Below are 17,350 nucleotides of genomic sequence, written 5' to 3'. Positions count from 1 at the left end.
CTCGTGAAATGCTGACAGTGGAACTTTAAACCTTGTGAAAGGCTGATAAAGGAAGTATTTTTGGTCAGCCCATACCCAAATAATAGTGTTTAGAAATTTTAGATGGGAGTATCTTCTTCCTATGAACGGGCCACCCCCCCTCCCCCCTCAGCTCTATGACAGGCTTCACGTATAAAACTACAATCTCCACAAAACAAGTTTGGGAGAAAAGGAATGACTTCCCCCAGAATCTGAGAAATATGAGACAAACCTATGATTGTACTTTCAATTTCATATTCACAGAAAATGATTTTCTGAGAGAATGGCAGAAACAAGACAAGTCTGTGGGAGCACTGCCTGTTCACAGCCTATCCCAGAGGCTGCTACTCTGAGGCTTTCAGCAACAAAGACAACTTGATTCATAAAGAAGCCTTCAAGAACAAACCCGCATGGGCTTTGGAAGTTTCATATTTTACCATACAAGTATAATGGCTTCATGCCATTTATCCCTATAGGCTGAAATTCCAAGTGGAAGCTAATCAACCTTTTAATTTTATATGCAATTTTACACACAATTTAATTTTACGCAGCTAAATTGGTGAAAGAAACTGTGAGCTAAGTAAATTTGAGGAATGACTCCAAGAACGTTTCTTGTCAAGAACTGAAACTAATCAGTTTACTTTCTATATTAAGTAACTTACTCAAAAAGCTGTCATTTTAACACAGGACTATTGAATGCTCTGTAATAGGCTTAATCCAAGAGTTGTGATATGGCTATTGATAGCTTCCGAGAACTGAAAGCACCTTTCTAAAAAAAAAAAAAACCTACACTAGTGAGCAGAGGACTGAGAGAAATAAGGGACAGGTCTTATTTGGCCACCTCAGCCAGCAATGATCACAACTGGTTGTATTTACTTCCTACTTTCCTCCAATAATCTAAGGCTTATATCTCATTTCTTTTGGATTCCTGGTGCCTAGAATGGGCCCTTGCCCATTTCAAGCACTTTATGATGGTTACAAATTAAATACAAGTAAGGAAAGAAGGTGGGTGGGGAGAGGAGAGGAAAAAAGGAAGGAAGATAGATACAAGCATAAGAAAAAATGAGAGCAGAAAGCCCTGATCTGGGAGTTAAGATGCCTGGTTAAGTACTGGCTCTGGAACTTTGTTGACCCAAGTTCCCTTATCTGTAAAACCAAGGATAGCTGGACGAGCCGTGAGATCTCTCACGCAAATGTTCTATGATTCTCTGTGTATGATTTTATGCCTCAGTCCACTATGTGTTTAAATTCAATGGGTCCTTTATTTCCAAATTCTATTCTGTATCTCGTAAGTCATAGTATCTTTCTGAAAAGTCCAAAATATTTCTCTAATCAACAAAGCACATTAAACTCTTAGATTTATGATTTATGTAACATTTCTCTATTTATATTTAAATAGTTTCCATACATCATTTGTTTCTGAAGTGGCCTCATGAAGTAGGCTGAGGTAGCTATTTTTTAATCCACATATTACAGTAGGCAAAGTTAAAATATGAAAATTAAAGGAGACCATGCATGTCATTGGAAGTATAATCAATTAAGAAACTTGACTTTTAGATCTAAGGGCAGAAAGATTTTGAATAATCCAGTATCTTAAGAGGCAGAAACAATGATTTTGTATATATAAGGATGAGTTCATAGCAATATACTTTGCTATTATGTTTACAAATACAATTATGTTAAACAAAAAAAAAACTTACTTAAACCTGTCTGAATGGAAATGTATTGCTTTTAAATTGTCGGAACACCCGATGTATTTACATAAAGATGAAAAACTTGTTCTATAAACACAGTGTTTCCAGTAGTGAATGGCAGACAAAATCAGAGTAAGCACACAGAAGAATAAAAAGGAAGAGGAAAGAAAAACATAATAAATAACCTAATACCTTACAATGTTAACTTTCACATAAGTATATTGTTTCTGGAGAAGGCAGTGTGTGGATGTGAGCCAAAGGCTGAAGTGATAGGTAAACACACTGTTAAGCTGAATCCTGTTATCTGATTGTGTTTAAAATTTGATTATATTTCACTTGACAAAATAATTAATTATTGTGAACTCCCAATTGTTAACAAGGACCTAGAAGAATTCCAATTGGCGTTTTTCCCCAGTGTTGTAGATTCAAATGCATAAAAAATGCAGCTTTGTATTCACCCTTTACAGTTGTCATTTGGGGATATCTGCTTACCTTACTAAGAATGTAAATCACATCACCACGTTTAAAGGACAATTCATCAGAGAGAGCTCCTGTGCAGTCCCACAAACCCTGGTAAAAATTAGCGTAATCGGTGCTTTTATCTCCTAGGAAGAAGAAAGAGAAAACAAGACTTAAAGCTTTCATGTAATGGGCCCTCATTTAAAAATGAACCAATAGCAATCAAAGGGCTACTCCAAACCACCAAAATAGTGTAAAAAATTCTGTCCTCATTCAAAGAACAGTTTATTACAGCCACAGAAGAATCCTACTTCTTGCTCTCATCTAATTAAGGGCCATTTTCAAAAAGATCTGATTTTGAAAGATCTTATTTCTTCTCTCTCTTTCTTGTTTTTACCTAAAACTTGTAATTGCAACGTTTCTTCAAACCAGCCCCTAAGTTACTTCCCACTTATTTTCTATAGGAAACCTAAGTCCACTTGCAACATGTTTTGAAGATGAGTCAGCTTCCCTGTACAATGAGCAAAATCCATGAGACGTGATAAACACGTGGTAAAATAAGCACTGTACAGAATTTGGGACACGTCACAAAAATAATAATAAAGGAGCTAAGGTACATATATAACCAAACGAGGTACAAAAAAAACTTTCTTAAATTTTAACTTTTTAAAAACATAAAGCTAGTTAAAAGAAGAGAATAAAGTCAAAATAATCTAAAGGATGGTTCCAGCTCTTATCTTTAGGGACTTTTGTACCCAAAGCCTCTCAAAGTTATTTCCAAAATATTTTAGCAACTTTGAAATTGCCAGTGCTGAAGCTGCATTTTTCAAGATTTCTGTCAGCCCTAGTTTAGGACATTAGGCTCTGAATAAACATGCAACATACACTGGAGTTATCAGCTCATCCTTCTAACAGCATAAGCACAATGGATGTGATGTGCTCAAACTGCCATACAGACCATTAACTGATTGATTATTTAGCGCTCTCCGCTCTGTAATACCACAATAAACCGGGTAATAAATGCTTTGTCACTTGTACAATGTGGGTCGCCTGAAACACAGCACAGAGTTAAATACACTGGCTGCTTTTGTTACACTGAGAACTGTTTCCTGTTTTTAATTTCATGATAATTGAGTTTTGATGAGTTAACGCAAAAAGAATGCAAGTAATATCAATAAGATGTCCATGTATTCACTAAGCAGGCAGAACATACACGTGCTGACAACTTCCATCACTGGAATGTCATCTTTGAATTCTGAGGGGATAACTGTGGAGGCACATGCTGGATCAGGGTTGTCATCTTAGTTTTGTTATATGGCTCTCAAACAGCAGGCTCCTTGTCAAGTCCACCACAACCGGTCACATTAGCGTGTCATGAGGGCGTTCATCTTACTACACACAGTTTGTGATTTATACAAAGTGTTAGGTTTATTAGAAATTTTTAAAATTCTCTTTAGTATCTGAAACATTTTTTTAAAGCCAAAAAGAAAGTCTGAGTAATACGGAGTCTGACTATTTAGGAAGTAAGATGCGACTTTTCCATTATACTTTGAAGAAAATAAACAAGGACCGGAATATACAACCAGGCAAAATCTCCCTATTAAATTTTTCCCCTTGTTTTCTAAGAATTAAAAAAAAAGGGGGGGGGGGGGCGGGGGAGGAAAGGAAAGAGAGAAGGAGGGAGAGAAGGAGGGAGGGAGACAGAGAGACAGACACCTTACTGACTTCTCCGCTCTAGCATCACGGAAGCCAGGAGGGATGTACACAAGCCTGGGAATCCAACCAAGAACTAACAATGCTCGCGGCCACCCTTCATTACATTTTTCCCGTCGAAGCATATATTTCAATGGACACTAGAGGGCACACTGGCTGGACAGATCACTCCAAACATTGTCAATTTTTTTTTTAGAAAAAATTACTTAATAATAAAGTGACTGATTTCCTTTAAAAACCACTTATTTAGACAAATAGGGATTTAGAAGTTGAAACATTCTAGTCAGATTAAATCAACTGCTAACTGGGTCAAATGTTGCGCCCCATGCAGTCCGTCAGTGTCAGTTTAAAAGTCAAGGAATTAGAGCAAAGAGAGGATGACATCATTGTACATGTGAGACCCTCCCCCACAGTCACTGGCCAGGAGGTAAAAGGATCTAAATAGCTGGTTTCCCCAGTCGAGGCTCCTGTGTGTTGCCCACGCTGCTCAGCCTTAGGCTGGATCCCAAAAGGTTGAAGAAAGAAAACTTGGGCTAAAAACTAGAGAAGTTTTGGCTTAGCTGGAGCATCCCAGTGGGTTCTTCAGCTGTTCAGCCTGCTGCCTGCTCTTTCCTTTTTCAGATTCTCTCATAATAGTTTTTCATTCAGTAGATTTTCAAGAGGTGGGGGGGGGAGGGGCAGGAGGAAAAGAAAAGTATATGGTGATTTCTAACACATAATCCTTATCACTTTGGGGTCTCTCTTCTCCTCGATGCGCTTGGTGAAACTCCCATTAACACTAATGGGAGTTACAGGAGCACAGGAGGGAAAGAGAGACCCCCACCGAGTGCATGATGTATCTCTCCCTAGATGTGCATCATGGGCATTTCATTAAATCTCACTGCTGTAAAGAGGCAACAGAGCTAGCGATCTGGCAGTCCTGGGAACAAGATGCATTTTCTACTTGCTTTCTGCAATCTTGATGATGATGTTACCCAAAGACCAACCTCATTTCTGTGTCCCATATGTGAGCCCTGTTAAAGAACAGTAAGTTGTTTATGTCACATGGCTACATGTACACACAATTGACTATTCTATCTATTTCAGCATGCGACATTAGTTATGATGTAGAGGAATCACAACTGAGGAGAAAACCTGGCAAGTATATGTTTATTAGCCTTAGTCTCCTTAGGAAAGTAATGTCAAAATTCTTAATATGAATTCCAGACGTAAAAATTAAGAATTATCTTGTTCCTTAGAGAGCAGCGAGCTCCTCTGGTTTGCTTTTCTAAATTTTAAGTGTGGCTAAACATACACAAAAAATTATGCATTGATATCCTTGGAAGCACTGTGGGTTCACAAAACTTAACACTATTCACTTATACACTGAAAAAATAATCCCTGTAAGATGTGTGTTTTAAAAACAATAACAAAAATGGGATGGAGCATAATGTCATAAACCACCAATAAGCTTACATTCTGAATACAAATTAAATCTGTTTAGTTGTTTTTACCGCATGAATTAATTTTCCTATTCTATCCACATCATGATCTACATTTTCAAAATTACAAAAGAAAAAAAAAATATCATTAGGGTTTCTTTTCCTGAGAGGCATATATGGTTAAAAAAGAAGGTAAAGAAATAAAGAAAATAACATTCTAAATTAGCTAGCTTGTGAAAGATTTAAACAATGTACTTGCTTCTGTAAATTAAACATGCAAAAATAGATCACTGAGCAATAACAACAGAGCTGTTAAGAAAATATAAGCTAAACATTGAATATATTTACTTTTGCAAAAATGAAAAGATTTTTAAAACACGATGACAATGGGTGAAACATACAATAATAAGATAATGGAGAATCTCTCTTTGAGTAGTGTTACAGACTTAAAAACTATTTTAGAAAGGTAAGCATATTGTACAATGTTCAAAACAATCAAATGGAATCTTTATTTTTTATATATAAAAAATATGCGCATGCTGTATATGCTTAAACATGAAATAACTTGCAAGAAATACAAGATTAATTTTGGTTTTGCTTACATATTTTACATTAGAGTAGTCTGAAAAAAAATTTTTTTAGTAAAATCAGTCAATGTGAAAAATATATAACATTCTTGAGTAAGGTTAGAAGTTCACGTCATGTGATGCTCAGCAAGATAGTAATACCCTTGTCAACTCACTGCCCTGCACAGCAAACAAACTTCTAGTGTTACATCTTTGACAGCCTGGGGAGAGCAAAGGTCACTGCTATGCAAAAGCATTAAAACTGTTGCTTGAAAAGAATTTCATGTCACTAAAGATAAGAATTATTGCTGTGCTTTACAGCTATTGCATGAAAAGCTAGATCTCCTTATTGCATTCCTTTGAGGAAAACCTGATTTGTTTTTCCTTTCTTAAAAGGCAAAAATTTGGGAGATCGTTACTTTAAAAAGGTTTTTGAAAAACACAGTTGTTTTAAGCCAAAACATTTATATTTGTGGAAAGAAGATCTGTATGTGTCCACTTTCTACACCTGCGCTGAAATTTAAAAAAAGAAAATGACATGCTTTGGGCAGAAGCTTTATGGTAATAACAATACGTATGTACTTAAACTGCCACTGAACATCGCCCTCAAGGTTCTGCTCAGCCTTGGTGTTTATAGCTGCGCCTAATGACTTCGTCCTCACTTCCTTTCTGAAAAAAGCAAACCCAAACCTTTTGCAGCAACCTGCTCCTGCTTTCCTGTCCAGGTCCGGAAATCAGGCCTCTGTTTCCTTTCCACATGTCACAGTAGGAAGGACTTGGGAAAGCTACTTCCTGAACACACACTGCTTGACCACCCTGCCCCTGACAGCTTGAAAGAGTGATGTATGGACATATCAGAGAGGGGAGGTGACCCCCAGCTATAGCTCTTTGCAGGACATGGGATACTATGCCAGACCTTGCCCCCGCTGACATGTGGCTGTGAAGAGGTGTAAAGTCCTGATAAGGAAGCAGTCCTTCTCTTCTTTCCGTGTAAAATAATTGCCGGTTTATCAAAACTAACCTCATGCTTGCACTACAGATACAGTTTATCTCCTGCTATTTGGAAATAACAACCAGCAAGAAAAGTTGCCTGTATCATGTGATTCCGTACACAGCATGTGTAGTTATTTTTCCAGTCTCAGTCATAATTAGTACTTGGGGCCATGTGCCAAGTGGAAATGGATAAGGGGAATATCCTTCCTAGCCTTCCAGGCCACCAGTGTCCTTTTCCCATTTTTAAGCTGCTGTCACTGGACTCTGGCATTTCTTACCCAATTCATTTGCTTTCTGTGTTAATCATATGCAATGAAGATATGCACGGCCAACATTTAAACAGGCTGCAGATCAATTAGCAGTCTTAAGTTTATCTGATTTTTATCAAAGAAGACAGAGCTGTGGGTCGATTGTCAGAGCCTGTGTCAAGTTGACCTTTTCAGAGATGTCTACATTGCCAGTCCCCTGGGCAACTTGTTGTCCCCTGTTAGTCTCTGAATGGCAGAAGTCTGTTCTGCTCAAGCACAAAGTATACACAGATGTCTATATTACATTCTTATAGGTTTGACAGCAACTGCATGTTGTATCTATAAACTGTCCTTTAGCAGTGACACTTCCTCAATGATGATAAGCTAATTTATGCAACGAAATCTCCTTTGTGCAGAAATGAAAGCTAATTGAGTCATTACAAAGTAATTCAGGAAGGAATACCTTGTATAAATTGGCTTACTTTATAAATCCTTCTCAAGTGGTTTTCATGCATCCTAAATGGGTCTAAGCAGCTTATCAGCCATAAGAGATCCAGACCTAAGGAGCCAACCTCGGGGAGCCGAGGACACATCTTCAGAGCAGTAAGAAAGTGACGAAAAGGAAAGTGAACAAAACCAAAATAAGCTTTCCCAGAAAGCTGCGCAACTCATTACCTGTGGTGTGGTGAGCACTGTCCTGACTCATCTTCCTTTGTGCTTCCACTTTCACCGGAGCTCCGTCCTCTTCCTCTTCTGTAAATAAACAACATAAATGGGACACTCAAAGCTTTCCTCAGGGAGAAAAACACAGTACTCACCCCATCTTAAGAGCAAAACTAAAAGTGCATAACACATAAATATTCCTTGTCAAAGAATGAAACCACTCAACATTCACATCCCCTTTTCAATAATCTAAAGCTGAACAAAGAAACCTCTAGCTATTTCCAAATAGCAACCTGACCAGTTGGCTTGGTAAAACTTAAGGTATGTACTAATGTTTCACATATTTTGTTTTAAATACAGAAACTCATCTGGAACAATCTTAAATCCAGAAAAGCCCTAGAAATCCAGTAAAATGACACCCAGCATTATACAGATTGACCACATTATACTGTGGCACAAGTATCACAGATAAAATCATGGTCCCTAAAACATCAATAGAGCAAAGAGAAAATCTGTGACATAAAATACAGCTAACCTATAAGTCATTTACTGAGTATCAGATACTTCATGTTTTCACAATTGATCATTACAGGAAGATACTAGAAGGATCCTCACCTGCTAAGGTAATGCCCCCCCAAATTATACTGAGGACCTACTATGTGTCATACACTGCAGCAGATGCTAACATTTCACAGGTAAACCATTTTAAACCCTTATTTTACAGAGAAATAAACTGAGACTCAAAAAGATAAGGAAACTTCCAATGTCTGTTATTCAAACTTAGGTTTGTGATTACAAAATCCATGTTCTTTATCCTGCATATATTCATATATATGCTTATATTATTTCTACACTCTCTCATCATACTCCTTCCCTGAGTTACAGGAAGGAACATAAGATTAAATAAGAAAAGTTTTAAATAGAGTCAATAGACTAATTCTTTTACATCAAAGAAATACTTATTACATGACCACTTCTCCCACCTAAGGATTTATATACAATTTAGAAATATTTAAGGCAGGACATACGAACAAAATGGTATGTCAAGGAAAAACTGGGTTCAAAAAGAATCATAATTCCAAGAAAGATCTAAAACTTTAAAGAAGAATATGCAAAAAATACAAATACAGTCATTATGACTGCTAATAGTTCAACTAATAAATCTTCATTGAACGTTAACTACCTGTAAGAGAGAGAGCTTCTACCAGAAAGGCAAGAATAGTAGGAAGCTTCTGCCTTCAGGAAGCTTACAGCCTAGAGGGAACAGAAGACAGAACCTAAAGCAAAAAGGGACAAGGGGCATAAAACCTGACCCGTGAGGTTCAAGGTACTGAAGGAGTGCAGAGGAGAAACCACCCAACTGGGGAATCCATAAAGGCTCTGAGGGCTGGAGAGAATCTGAACAAGGAGAGATGGGAAGGAGGAAATTTCCAGACAGGAAGAGGCATGAACAAAAGAACAAGGTATGAGCATATTCATTTTGGCTAAAGAATGTGGTTCTTGGGACTTTCCTGGTGGTCCAGTGGTTAAGACTTTGCCTTCCAATGCAGGGGGTGCAGGTTCAGTCCCTGGTTGAGGAGCTGCGATCCTACACATCACAGCCAAAAAAATCCAAAACATAAAAAAACCCAGAAGTAATATTGTAACAAATTCAATAAAGACTTACAAATGGTCCACATCAAAAAAAAAAATGTGGTTCTCGTAGAAGAAGAGCAGGATGGGAGACATTGCTAGTCATTTGGGCACATTGTTGAAGAGCCATGAACAACCTGCTACAGACTTCAGACTTACATGTTTGTTGAGGAATAAGAGCCCCCCAAAATTTCTGAGGGGAGAAAGGGCAGGACTGAAACTGCTTAAGGAATGGCCATCTGATCCCACTGTCCCAGATAGCCTAGAGGAATGACGTGGGGAGAGAGACTACTCCCAGTCTAGCTAAAGGGAATGTTAGTCCTGAACTGAAGGGGCAGAAGAAATGGAACGGAGATGTTTATGAGAGAGCAAGGAACTAGAACAAACTCTGCCTGACTGGGTGCGGAGGGCTAAGGGGAAAGAACGCGCAACCAAGGATGACTCAGGTTATGAGCTCAGTTAACTGAGAAATGGGAACATCATTACTAAAAAGAGAATAGCTAAGCTAAGGAGTTGTGTTTCTGACATGAGAGATTTCATATACTGATAGGGCAACACAGAGGAAATGTCCAGGAGCAAATGGAAAGTTTGGTAGACAGGTCAAAACTGCAGATGTAAATTTAGAAGTTTCATGCAAATTTTCAAGTGGTGATTAATAAAAACCAGGATTTAAATCAAGCTTGAGAGTCACTGTACTTATAAGATAATTATAACTTTCAAATTTTTGTAACTCAATTCAAACAAAAGAATGAAAGCTCCAATATAAGGAACAGCTGGAAATCACTGGCACTTTATACATATTGTTAAACATAATACTGGCAATTTAATATAGTTCAGTCAAATAGTAAAGAATACATAGAAAACCTAATAAAAAGTCTAATACTAAATGCTGTCTCTCTTCTCTTCAACAATTATCTCACTTAGGCTAAACCTCAAGGACTAGTTATCATAAATGGGTTAATAGGGTGTTTTCATACAAATTTTAAAGGTATTACAGACATTTACAGTCATTTAGTCCAAGCTACTCATTTTACAAATCATTAATTTTTTTTTTGAGGTGAAAGAGAAAGCTTTCTTTACTTTTCATACTTTCTCTTTTCCCAGCACTCTCTCTCTTCCAATCTGGTCATAAATTCAACAGTAAGAAGTCAATTCAAAAATAGTTAAGGGTACTTGTCCTGAAGTCAAAAGCTATAACCACGTCAATATAGAAAGCACTATTCCTGGCTCTTAAGAAGAGACTATGGGTCTTAGCCTCACCACTCAAAGTCAGTGCCAGGATATTGTAAAAACTAATTACAATAATTAAGGGGAGGAAACTCTGCTCTTGGCAAAGCTGTCAATACATTTAGAAGAATTTACTACTAAGAATTTATTCTTATTTTATTAAAATATAAGTACCTATCATATGCACAATGGATTCTTAAATTATCAGAATGTTGTTAAAGATATTTACTTAAGTATCAATATTTACTGTGAAGTATCCAAATTGAAATCCATGTGAGTTGCTTAATAAGAAGTATTTTAGAGGATGAGATGCTTATTAAAAACACTTCCTTTCTCGTTTTCAAACCTGGAACTGCTATCTTTATGGCAAAGCTTTCTGTGTTTCATGTATCAATTTTTCTTAACAACAGTAAAACAACTCATTTTATCTTGGGCTAACAGTACAAGCAGATCCCATATAAAAGACAACAAAATCAAATTTTGTGTGTGTGTTCTTTTTTAATCTTAGGAAAAAAAGAACTCGGACTGAATCTTGAAAAGACTCTGGTACAAGGGAGATCGTCAATAAATCCTAAGTGAACAAATGGATTCCAAAATCATAAAAATAAAGCCTACTATTATACTGACTTACTAACAGAGCAAACCTCTCCACATCATTCAAAAAATAATAAGGACAAGTGACCAAAATTCTAGGCAATAATCACCTTCACAACACAGAAATATACACACACATCTTTTTACTTAGGTTTATTATTAAACATATTTTATTTGGGGGTTGAGTCACGATGTCATTATACAATACTAATTAATACCTCAAACAGTCAATGTTTTTGGGTTAATATATTCCATTCAACATTTTAATAACAGTAAACAAAAACAGCTCAGCTATGCAGTAAAATCCATCAAACCACACAGATGGTTATAAGGTTTTCATTATGTGGTTTCCATAGCAATCATATTGCAAATCTGGAAGCTTCTTGCAAATAAGCAGCTTGTATTTACATGCCTCTCAGCTGCAGCACAAAACTCTTCAACATGTGAAGTTATTATTCCAATCACACACTGTTAGGAGAATCATCAGATTTTTTTTTTGATCATGCAAGATGGAAATAACAATAAAGTGAACTAATTGCAGAAGATAACTCAAGCATGCATTTACTAAAGTAACCAATGAGTGTTAAAAATGTTCTGAAAGGACTTCCTAGGTGGTGCAGTGGTAAAGAATCTGCCTGCCAATGCAGGGGACAGGGGTTCGAGCCCTGCCCTGGGAAGATTCCACATGCCACGGAGCAACTAAGCCCGTGTGCCACAACTATTGAGCCTGTGCTCTAGAGCCCGTGAGCTACAACTACTGAGCCCATGTGCCACAACTACTGAAGCCCACACGCCTGCTCCACAACAAGAGAAGCCACTACAATGAGGAGCCTGCACATCACAATGAAGAGTAGCCCCTACTCGCAGCAACTAGAGAAAGCCTGTGTGCAGCAACAAAGACCCAACGCAGCCAATAAATAAAATAAATAAATTAATTAAAAAAAATGTTCTGAAAGTCATTGAAAGGTTTTAACATTATTAAACCCTGTCAAAAATATGAGACCTGCAGGAGCAACCAGACCCTAGAGAATCTAAAAGCTTGAACTCTACTCTCGCTCTTTTTTGGATATTTAGCTTTTTTTCTGAGTTAAGCAAAGAGAGAAAGAATAGCAGAAAACTGAGCCTTCCCAAATCTTTTTAGGATAACTAACATTTGAGGAAACGTTACTGTGGGAAAAGTCAAGACCTTTTTTTCTCTGTTAGGTTAATCAATTTAATTTACAAATTGATGCAGTTTCATAACAGATGGATTGGTACCCTAATAAGGATCAAAGATGTCTAGCTATGCAGTTTTCAGAAAATGACTATTTCTGGCTTACTAATGTTTCTTTTTAAGGATAAATAACCAAAAAAGAAAAGTGATAAGCAAGTGACATGTAGCTGACCTTGCTTGGAAAAGGCTAAAGCCAATTTGTTAGCTCCAAAACAGGGTGTGTGATGTTCACACCAGGGCTGAGGAGTGATAGTACCATGTCTTCCAGGGAGAAGAGGATGAAAACAAAGCAAACCTTTGACTCACACGATGATTACCCTTCTCACTAAACACCTTCAGAAAACAGCTCTCCTGAACTACAATGTAATTTTAAAAGAATAAAACACAGAATCAAAAGTTATGCTCTGAAATAAAGCTTGGGTTTAGATCTCTACCTGCTCAGGCTTCATCTGATTATGTGACTATATATTCATTCTCAAGAAAAGTTAATATTTATTGCTTCAATGTTCATACTATATGCATTTATATTCATTATGTAACTAAATCCTCATAACAATTTTATGAGGTAATAATAGGAACTTTTATCCTCTTTTCAGATGCAAAAGTGACACAGAGTTTGAATAACTTGTCCAGGTTCACACAGACAGTTAGAACAAGAGCTGGGATTTAAACATTCACATCTGTCACTGACGCCCCAGCTCTAAGCCATGGTGCTATTTCCTTGGTTTTTCAGTTCATATATGCCTTTTTTGCTAAAATTTCATTTGAATATTGGCTGTTTGTGGGCTTGGAAAACATTTTCACATGAGTGGGTAGGTTCTATCCTACCACAGCACTGTATCTGAGATACATCTTAGGTTAAGCAACCCTTTCAGCAAGAATTTAGAAACAGAACTTCACATTGGGATGCCCCAAACGTGCAGCTTATCCTTTCTCCCTCCACTTCTCCTTCCCCACCTTTAATGTTCTACACACTCAACTGCCTCTAAAGTCAGCACACAGTAGTTGATACTCTGTAAAAGTCCCTCATGTAACTCATCATTGAAAATGGATTTATTTCTGAGGCCAGTCAGCTTTTCTTTCTCACTTTATTTCAATAAGGAAAACATGACTAAATGTAATTGATAAAGCGGAGCCTTTGTACACACAAAGATCTGAAAGAGGTTCACCTACATTTCCAGAGCAACAGCCTACCCTGCACACTTCATCAAGGGTCCAGGCTCCAGGGAGCTGCAAGCAAGATGCCCCGAGTAGGAGAGATGGAACAGATGGGATGGGGAACTGAAGACACCTCCAGCTAGTCCTAGCAGTAAGATGAAAAGCGGGAGAAACATAGGAAGGATTTATACAAATGGCACCCCACCCCCTCCTCTCTCTCAACACCTGGGGCAAGCTCTGAAGCTAGAGAACTGAAGAGTAAAGTTAAAGGGATATGGGTGAGGGGATGCAAAATTATGACAATGAAGAAAAGTGAGTTCCTTAAGGGCCTGTAAGTCTTGGACTACTGGGAACTTAAAATATGGCACTTCTAAAGGATTCTTTTATCTATTTAATAGCCTGACATATAGTTTATAGAAATAAAAGATATATTTTTATAAAAATATAAGCATGTGCCTTTTAGTATTATACTAACTTCAAAATGAGCAGAAAGAGAAACATGCCTGATGGCAAAGAGTCATATGTTTACTCTCCTGGAAATCAGGCAAACTGAGTCCTATTGTTAAAGGTCTAGTTACTCGTAACCTTGACACGGTTTCCAATTTTCAGTGTCTTCTCTGTAAATCAGAAAGAATAATGTCTATCTCATAGCACTTTGAACAGGATTTGGAGAGGACAGTGAAGTGATCAGATATCTCAGGGAAAAAATAAATGCACCTTTAGCATGCAGCATCAAGTTCACCACCTGAGGAGTTAGGTGTTTTGCAACAACATTAATTTAGCAACCGAGAAGGTTAACATGATATAAAAGGCAATAAAATAAGCAATAGTTGTTCAATCATACAATCTAATTTTCAACCTTGACATTCTATTTCCTATAGGGTTTAATATGAAAAGGCTATCACTCACTGCACTTCAAAAGCAAAAAGAAATGCCATTAGAGTATAGTGAATTTCTGTACTATAATATTAAAATTCATAATTTATACAGAAACCTGAAAATGCAAAAATAATGATTTTTCACAGACATTAAACTTCTTAATATCATGGTTGGGATGTTGGGAAAAAACTCAAATTCGAGCAAGGATCTCATTTGACAGAATTGGTGGAAATCTTAGAAGGGAAAGACACCTTAGCTATCATCCATCCAACTTCCTTCTTTCATTAGAGGGGAACTGAACTGGAGCATTGAATGACTGGACCAAGGTCACAGCACTTACACCTGGCTCTTCTCTCCCTTGCACTGCCTTCTATGCAACATGCACTGCAGACATTTCTGCTGCTCTAGATGTACTTCTCTATTCAGGAGCAGGAGCAGTCTTACATAGACTTGATCATCTACAGGCAACTATGGCAGGCAAAGAAAGCACATAGGTTAAAAAGAAGGTTTTGCTAGCCCAGATTCCATCAGTCAGAAGCGACTGTGAGTCTGAAAATGATCCCACTCCTAAAGATGGGGAAATTTTGAAATGTAACTCTGTCTTGTCCCAGTGTATTACAGTCAGTGTATGCTATAACATGAAATTCTTCTATTTCACAAAATTCAAATTCTTAGCTTTTTAATTAAAATGTGTAATTAATTCTGTAATATTAAAATTCTTTTAACCCAAAAAAGTCCAAATTAAATTATTTCTCAGTTATAGTAACCTCTATCTGGCTTTGGATTTCTGGTACAATTATAGTTTGCTACATGTAAGTTCTTTTTTAAATTTAAATTAAAACTTTTTTCTTATTATTCTTGTTACAAAAACAGTATCTGTTCACTGCTGGAAGCCAGAAAAGAGAGATAAGCAAAATAGAAAAAAAATTTTAAGTCACAGAAGACCTGTCCATAAACACTATTAATATCTCCTTCTAGACACCTTTACTCAGTTTCTGGTTTTTCTTTATTCTCATTTTTAATAAGAATACCCCAAATGTATAGGTATTTCATTATAAACTGTTTTGAACCCATCCCATTTTTAGAAAGGAAAATATTTCATCTCAACTTAGATTTTGGTTTGTTTTAAATTTTATTCTGTAAAAAATACTACCCAATATACATAAGTTGGTGTTAAGATCTTTTAACTGTAACATGGCTGTTTTATAAGGAACTATCTACTGTAGCCTTAGGAAAAAGGCAGATCTACGAATGCAGAGCTCATTTGTTACAGGCTTTGGCTCTGTTCCCGCTGCCTGCTTATGCAAATACACTCATCCTCTTCATGTGCAGTGCACCTTAACCTCATTTTCAAGAGTCCAAGAAAGAAAAATCACAGGCCCATAAGAGGAACCATCACCCATTTGAGTTATTGGTTCTATAATCCGTTATACCAGCAGTGGTTTCCAAGACCCTTTCGGGGCATACAGGGTCTATGAGGTCAAAACTATTTTCATAATAAAATTAAGGTATTTGCTTTTTTCATTGTGTTAACATTTGCACTGATGCTGCAGAGCAATGATGGGTAAACTGCTGACAGCTCAGCACAAATCAACACAGTGGCACCAAGCTGTATTCGTCACTGCCCTGCACTAGCATTAAAAACAAACAAAGCAAGCTAGTTTCACCGAAGAATGTCCTTGATGACAAATTATTATTTTCATCTAATCAACCTTGAATACATGTCTCTTTAATATTCTGTGAGACAAAATCAGAAGAATGCATGAAGCATGGCTGCTACACCTCCAGACATGGAAGAGACTGAGTAGTAAACTGAACAAGCTGCTTTTTTCATGGAACACCATTTTTACTTGAAAGAATGACTGACACACAAACTGTGGTTACTCAGACTTAAGAATCTGGCAGACATCGTCTCAAAAATGAATTAGAGTGTTTGTTATTTTAACGAAAACAACTGACATTTATTGTCGATGATCAAATTTGAGCTTTCAAGCAAAAATTAGAATTTTAGAAACGTATCTTGGGATATAAGCTTGACAGCACCTCAGTATTTAAGGACTTTTCTAATGAGATCAGTGGTGATATTAATGCCTGTGGTGTTTTAATTGTACCATAATTGTGTCAATATTTGGAAATTCTGCATAATGTAATGGACCAATATTTTCCAACTGACCAATGCATGATGTTACAAAAGTGTGTGTGGGTAAAAGATCCATTCAAAGGACAAGACAGTCCCTTGAATTCTGCTGTAACACTGTATGAAAAGTTCATTGTACCCCCCCCCCAAAAAAAAAAAAAAGTTCATTGATATGATTTTGGATTCAACATTGCAACTAGCCTTTGACTACCAGTTGTCAAGTTTGGGTACAGTATCAAAGAAGAATATCTACAATTACCTGCAAGGACTATTAAAATACTTCCTTTTCCTACTAGTACATATCTGTATGAGGCTGGATTTTTTTCACATGCTGACTGTACTTAAACTACACAACATATAATAACAGAGTAAAGGCAGAAGCAGATATGAGAGTCTAAATGTCTCCTATTAAGATACACATTCAAAACATCTGCAAAAATGTAAACCATGCCACTCTTCTCACTAATATTTTGGGAAAATATACCTATTTTTCAAAACAAAAATGTTACTTATGGTCACATGTAGTGGGTTTATCATTGTGACTTTTAAATTCATTAATAAACATTTTTAATATTTCTCAGTTTTAATTTCTAACACACTAAATCTTAAGAGGTATAACCCACCTAAATAAAAGAGTCCTCAATAACTGGGAGTTCTCAATAATTTTTAAGATTGAAAAGGACTCCTGATTGCAAGAGGCCTGGGTTCTATCCCTGGTCAGGGAACTAAGATTCC

At 36.9% G+C, this 17,350-nt stretch overlaps 1 protein-coding gene across 4 annotated transcripts in view; it reads right to left on the bottom strand.

Moving 5' to 3' along the window:
- Window positions 1–17,350, bottom strand: part of SKAP2 (src kinase associated phosphoprotein 2) — a 180,892-nt gene that overhangs the window by 21,173 nt on the left and 142,369 nt on the right. For all 4 annotated transcript variants that reach the window (XR_009053157.1, XR_009053158.1, XR_009053159.1 and 1 more), the window contains exons 10-11: window positions 7,788–7,865; window positions 2,205–2,317 (exon numbers count right to left, since the gene is read on the bottom strand). Coding sequence is in view for 1 of the 4 variants with exons in the window: in XM_057731328.1 (XP_057587311.1) it covers window positions 2,205–2,317; window positions 7,788–7,865 (191 nt within the window). In the remaining 3 variants the exon portion in view is untranslated. The remainder of the gene's footprint in view (window positions 1–2,204; window positions 2,318–7,787; window positions 7,866–17,350) is intronic.

The sequence above is a fragment of the Hippopotamus amphibius genome, chromosome 4 (assembly GCF_030028045.1).
Source record: "Hippopotamus amphibius kiboko isolate mHipAmp2 chromosome 4, mHipAmp2.hap2, whole genome shotgun sequence".
NCBI classification, from domain to species: domain Eukaryota; kingdom Metazoa; phylum Chordata; class Mammalia; order Artiodactyla; family Hippopotamidae; genus Hippopotamus; species Hippopotamus amphibius.
The sequence above is the reverse complement of the archived record's forward strand: the minus strand, read 5'-3'. Positions and strand labels throughout refer to the sequence as shown.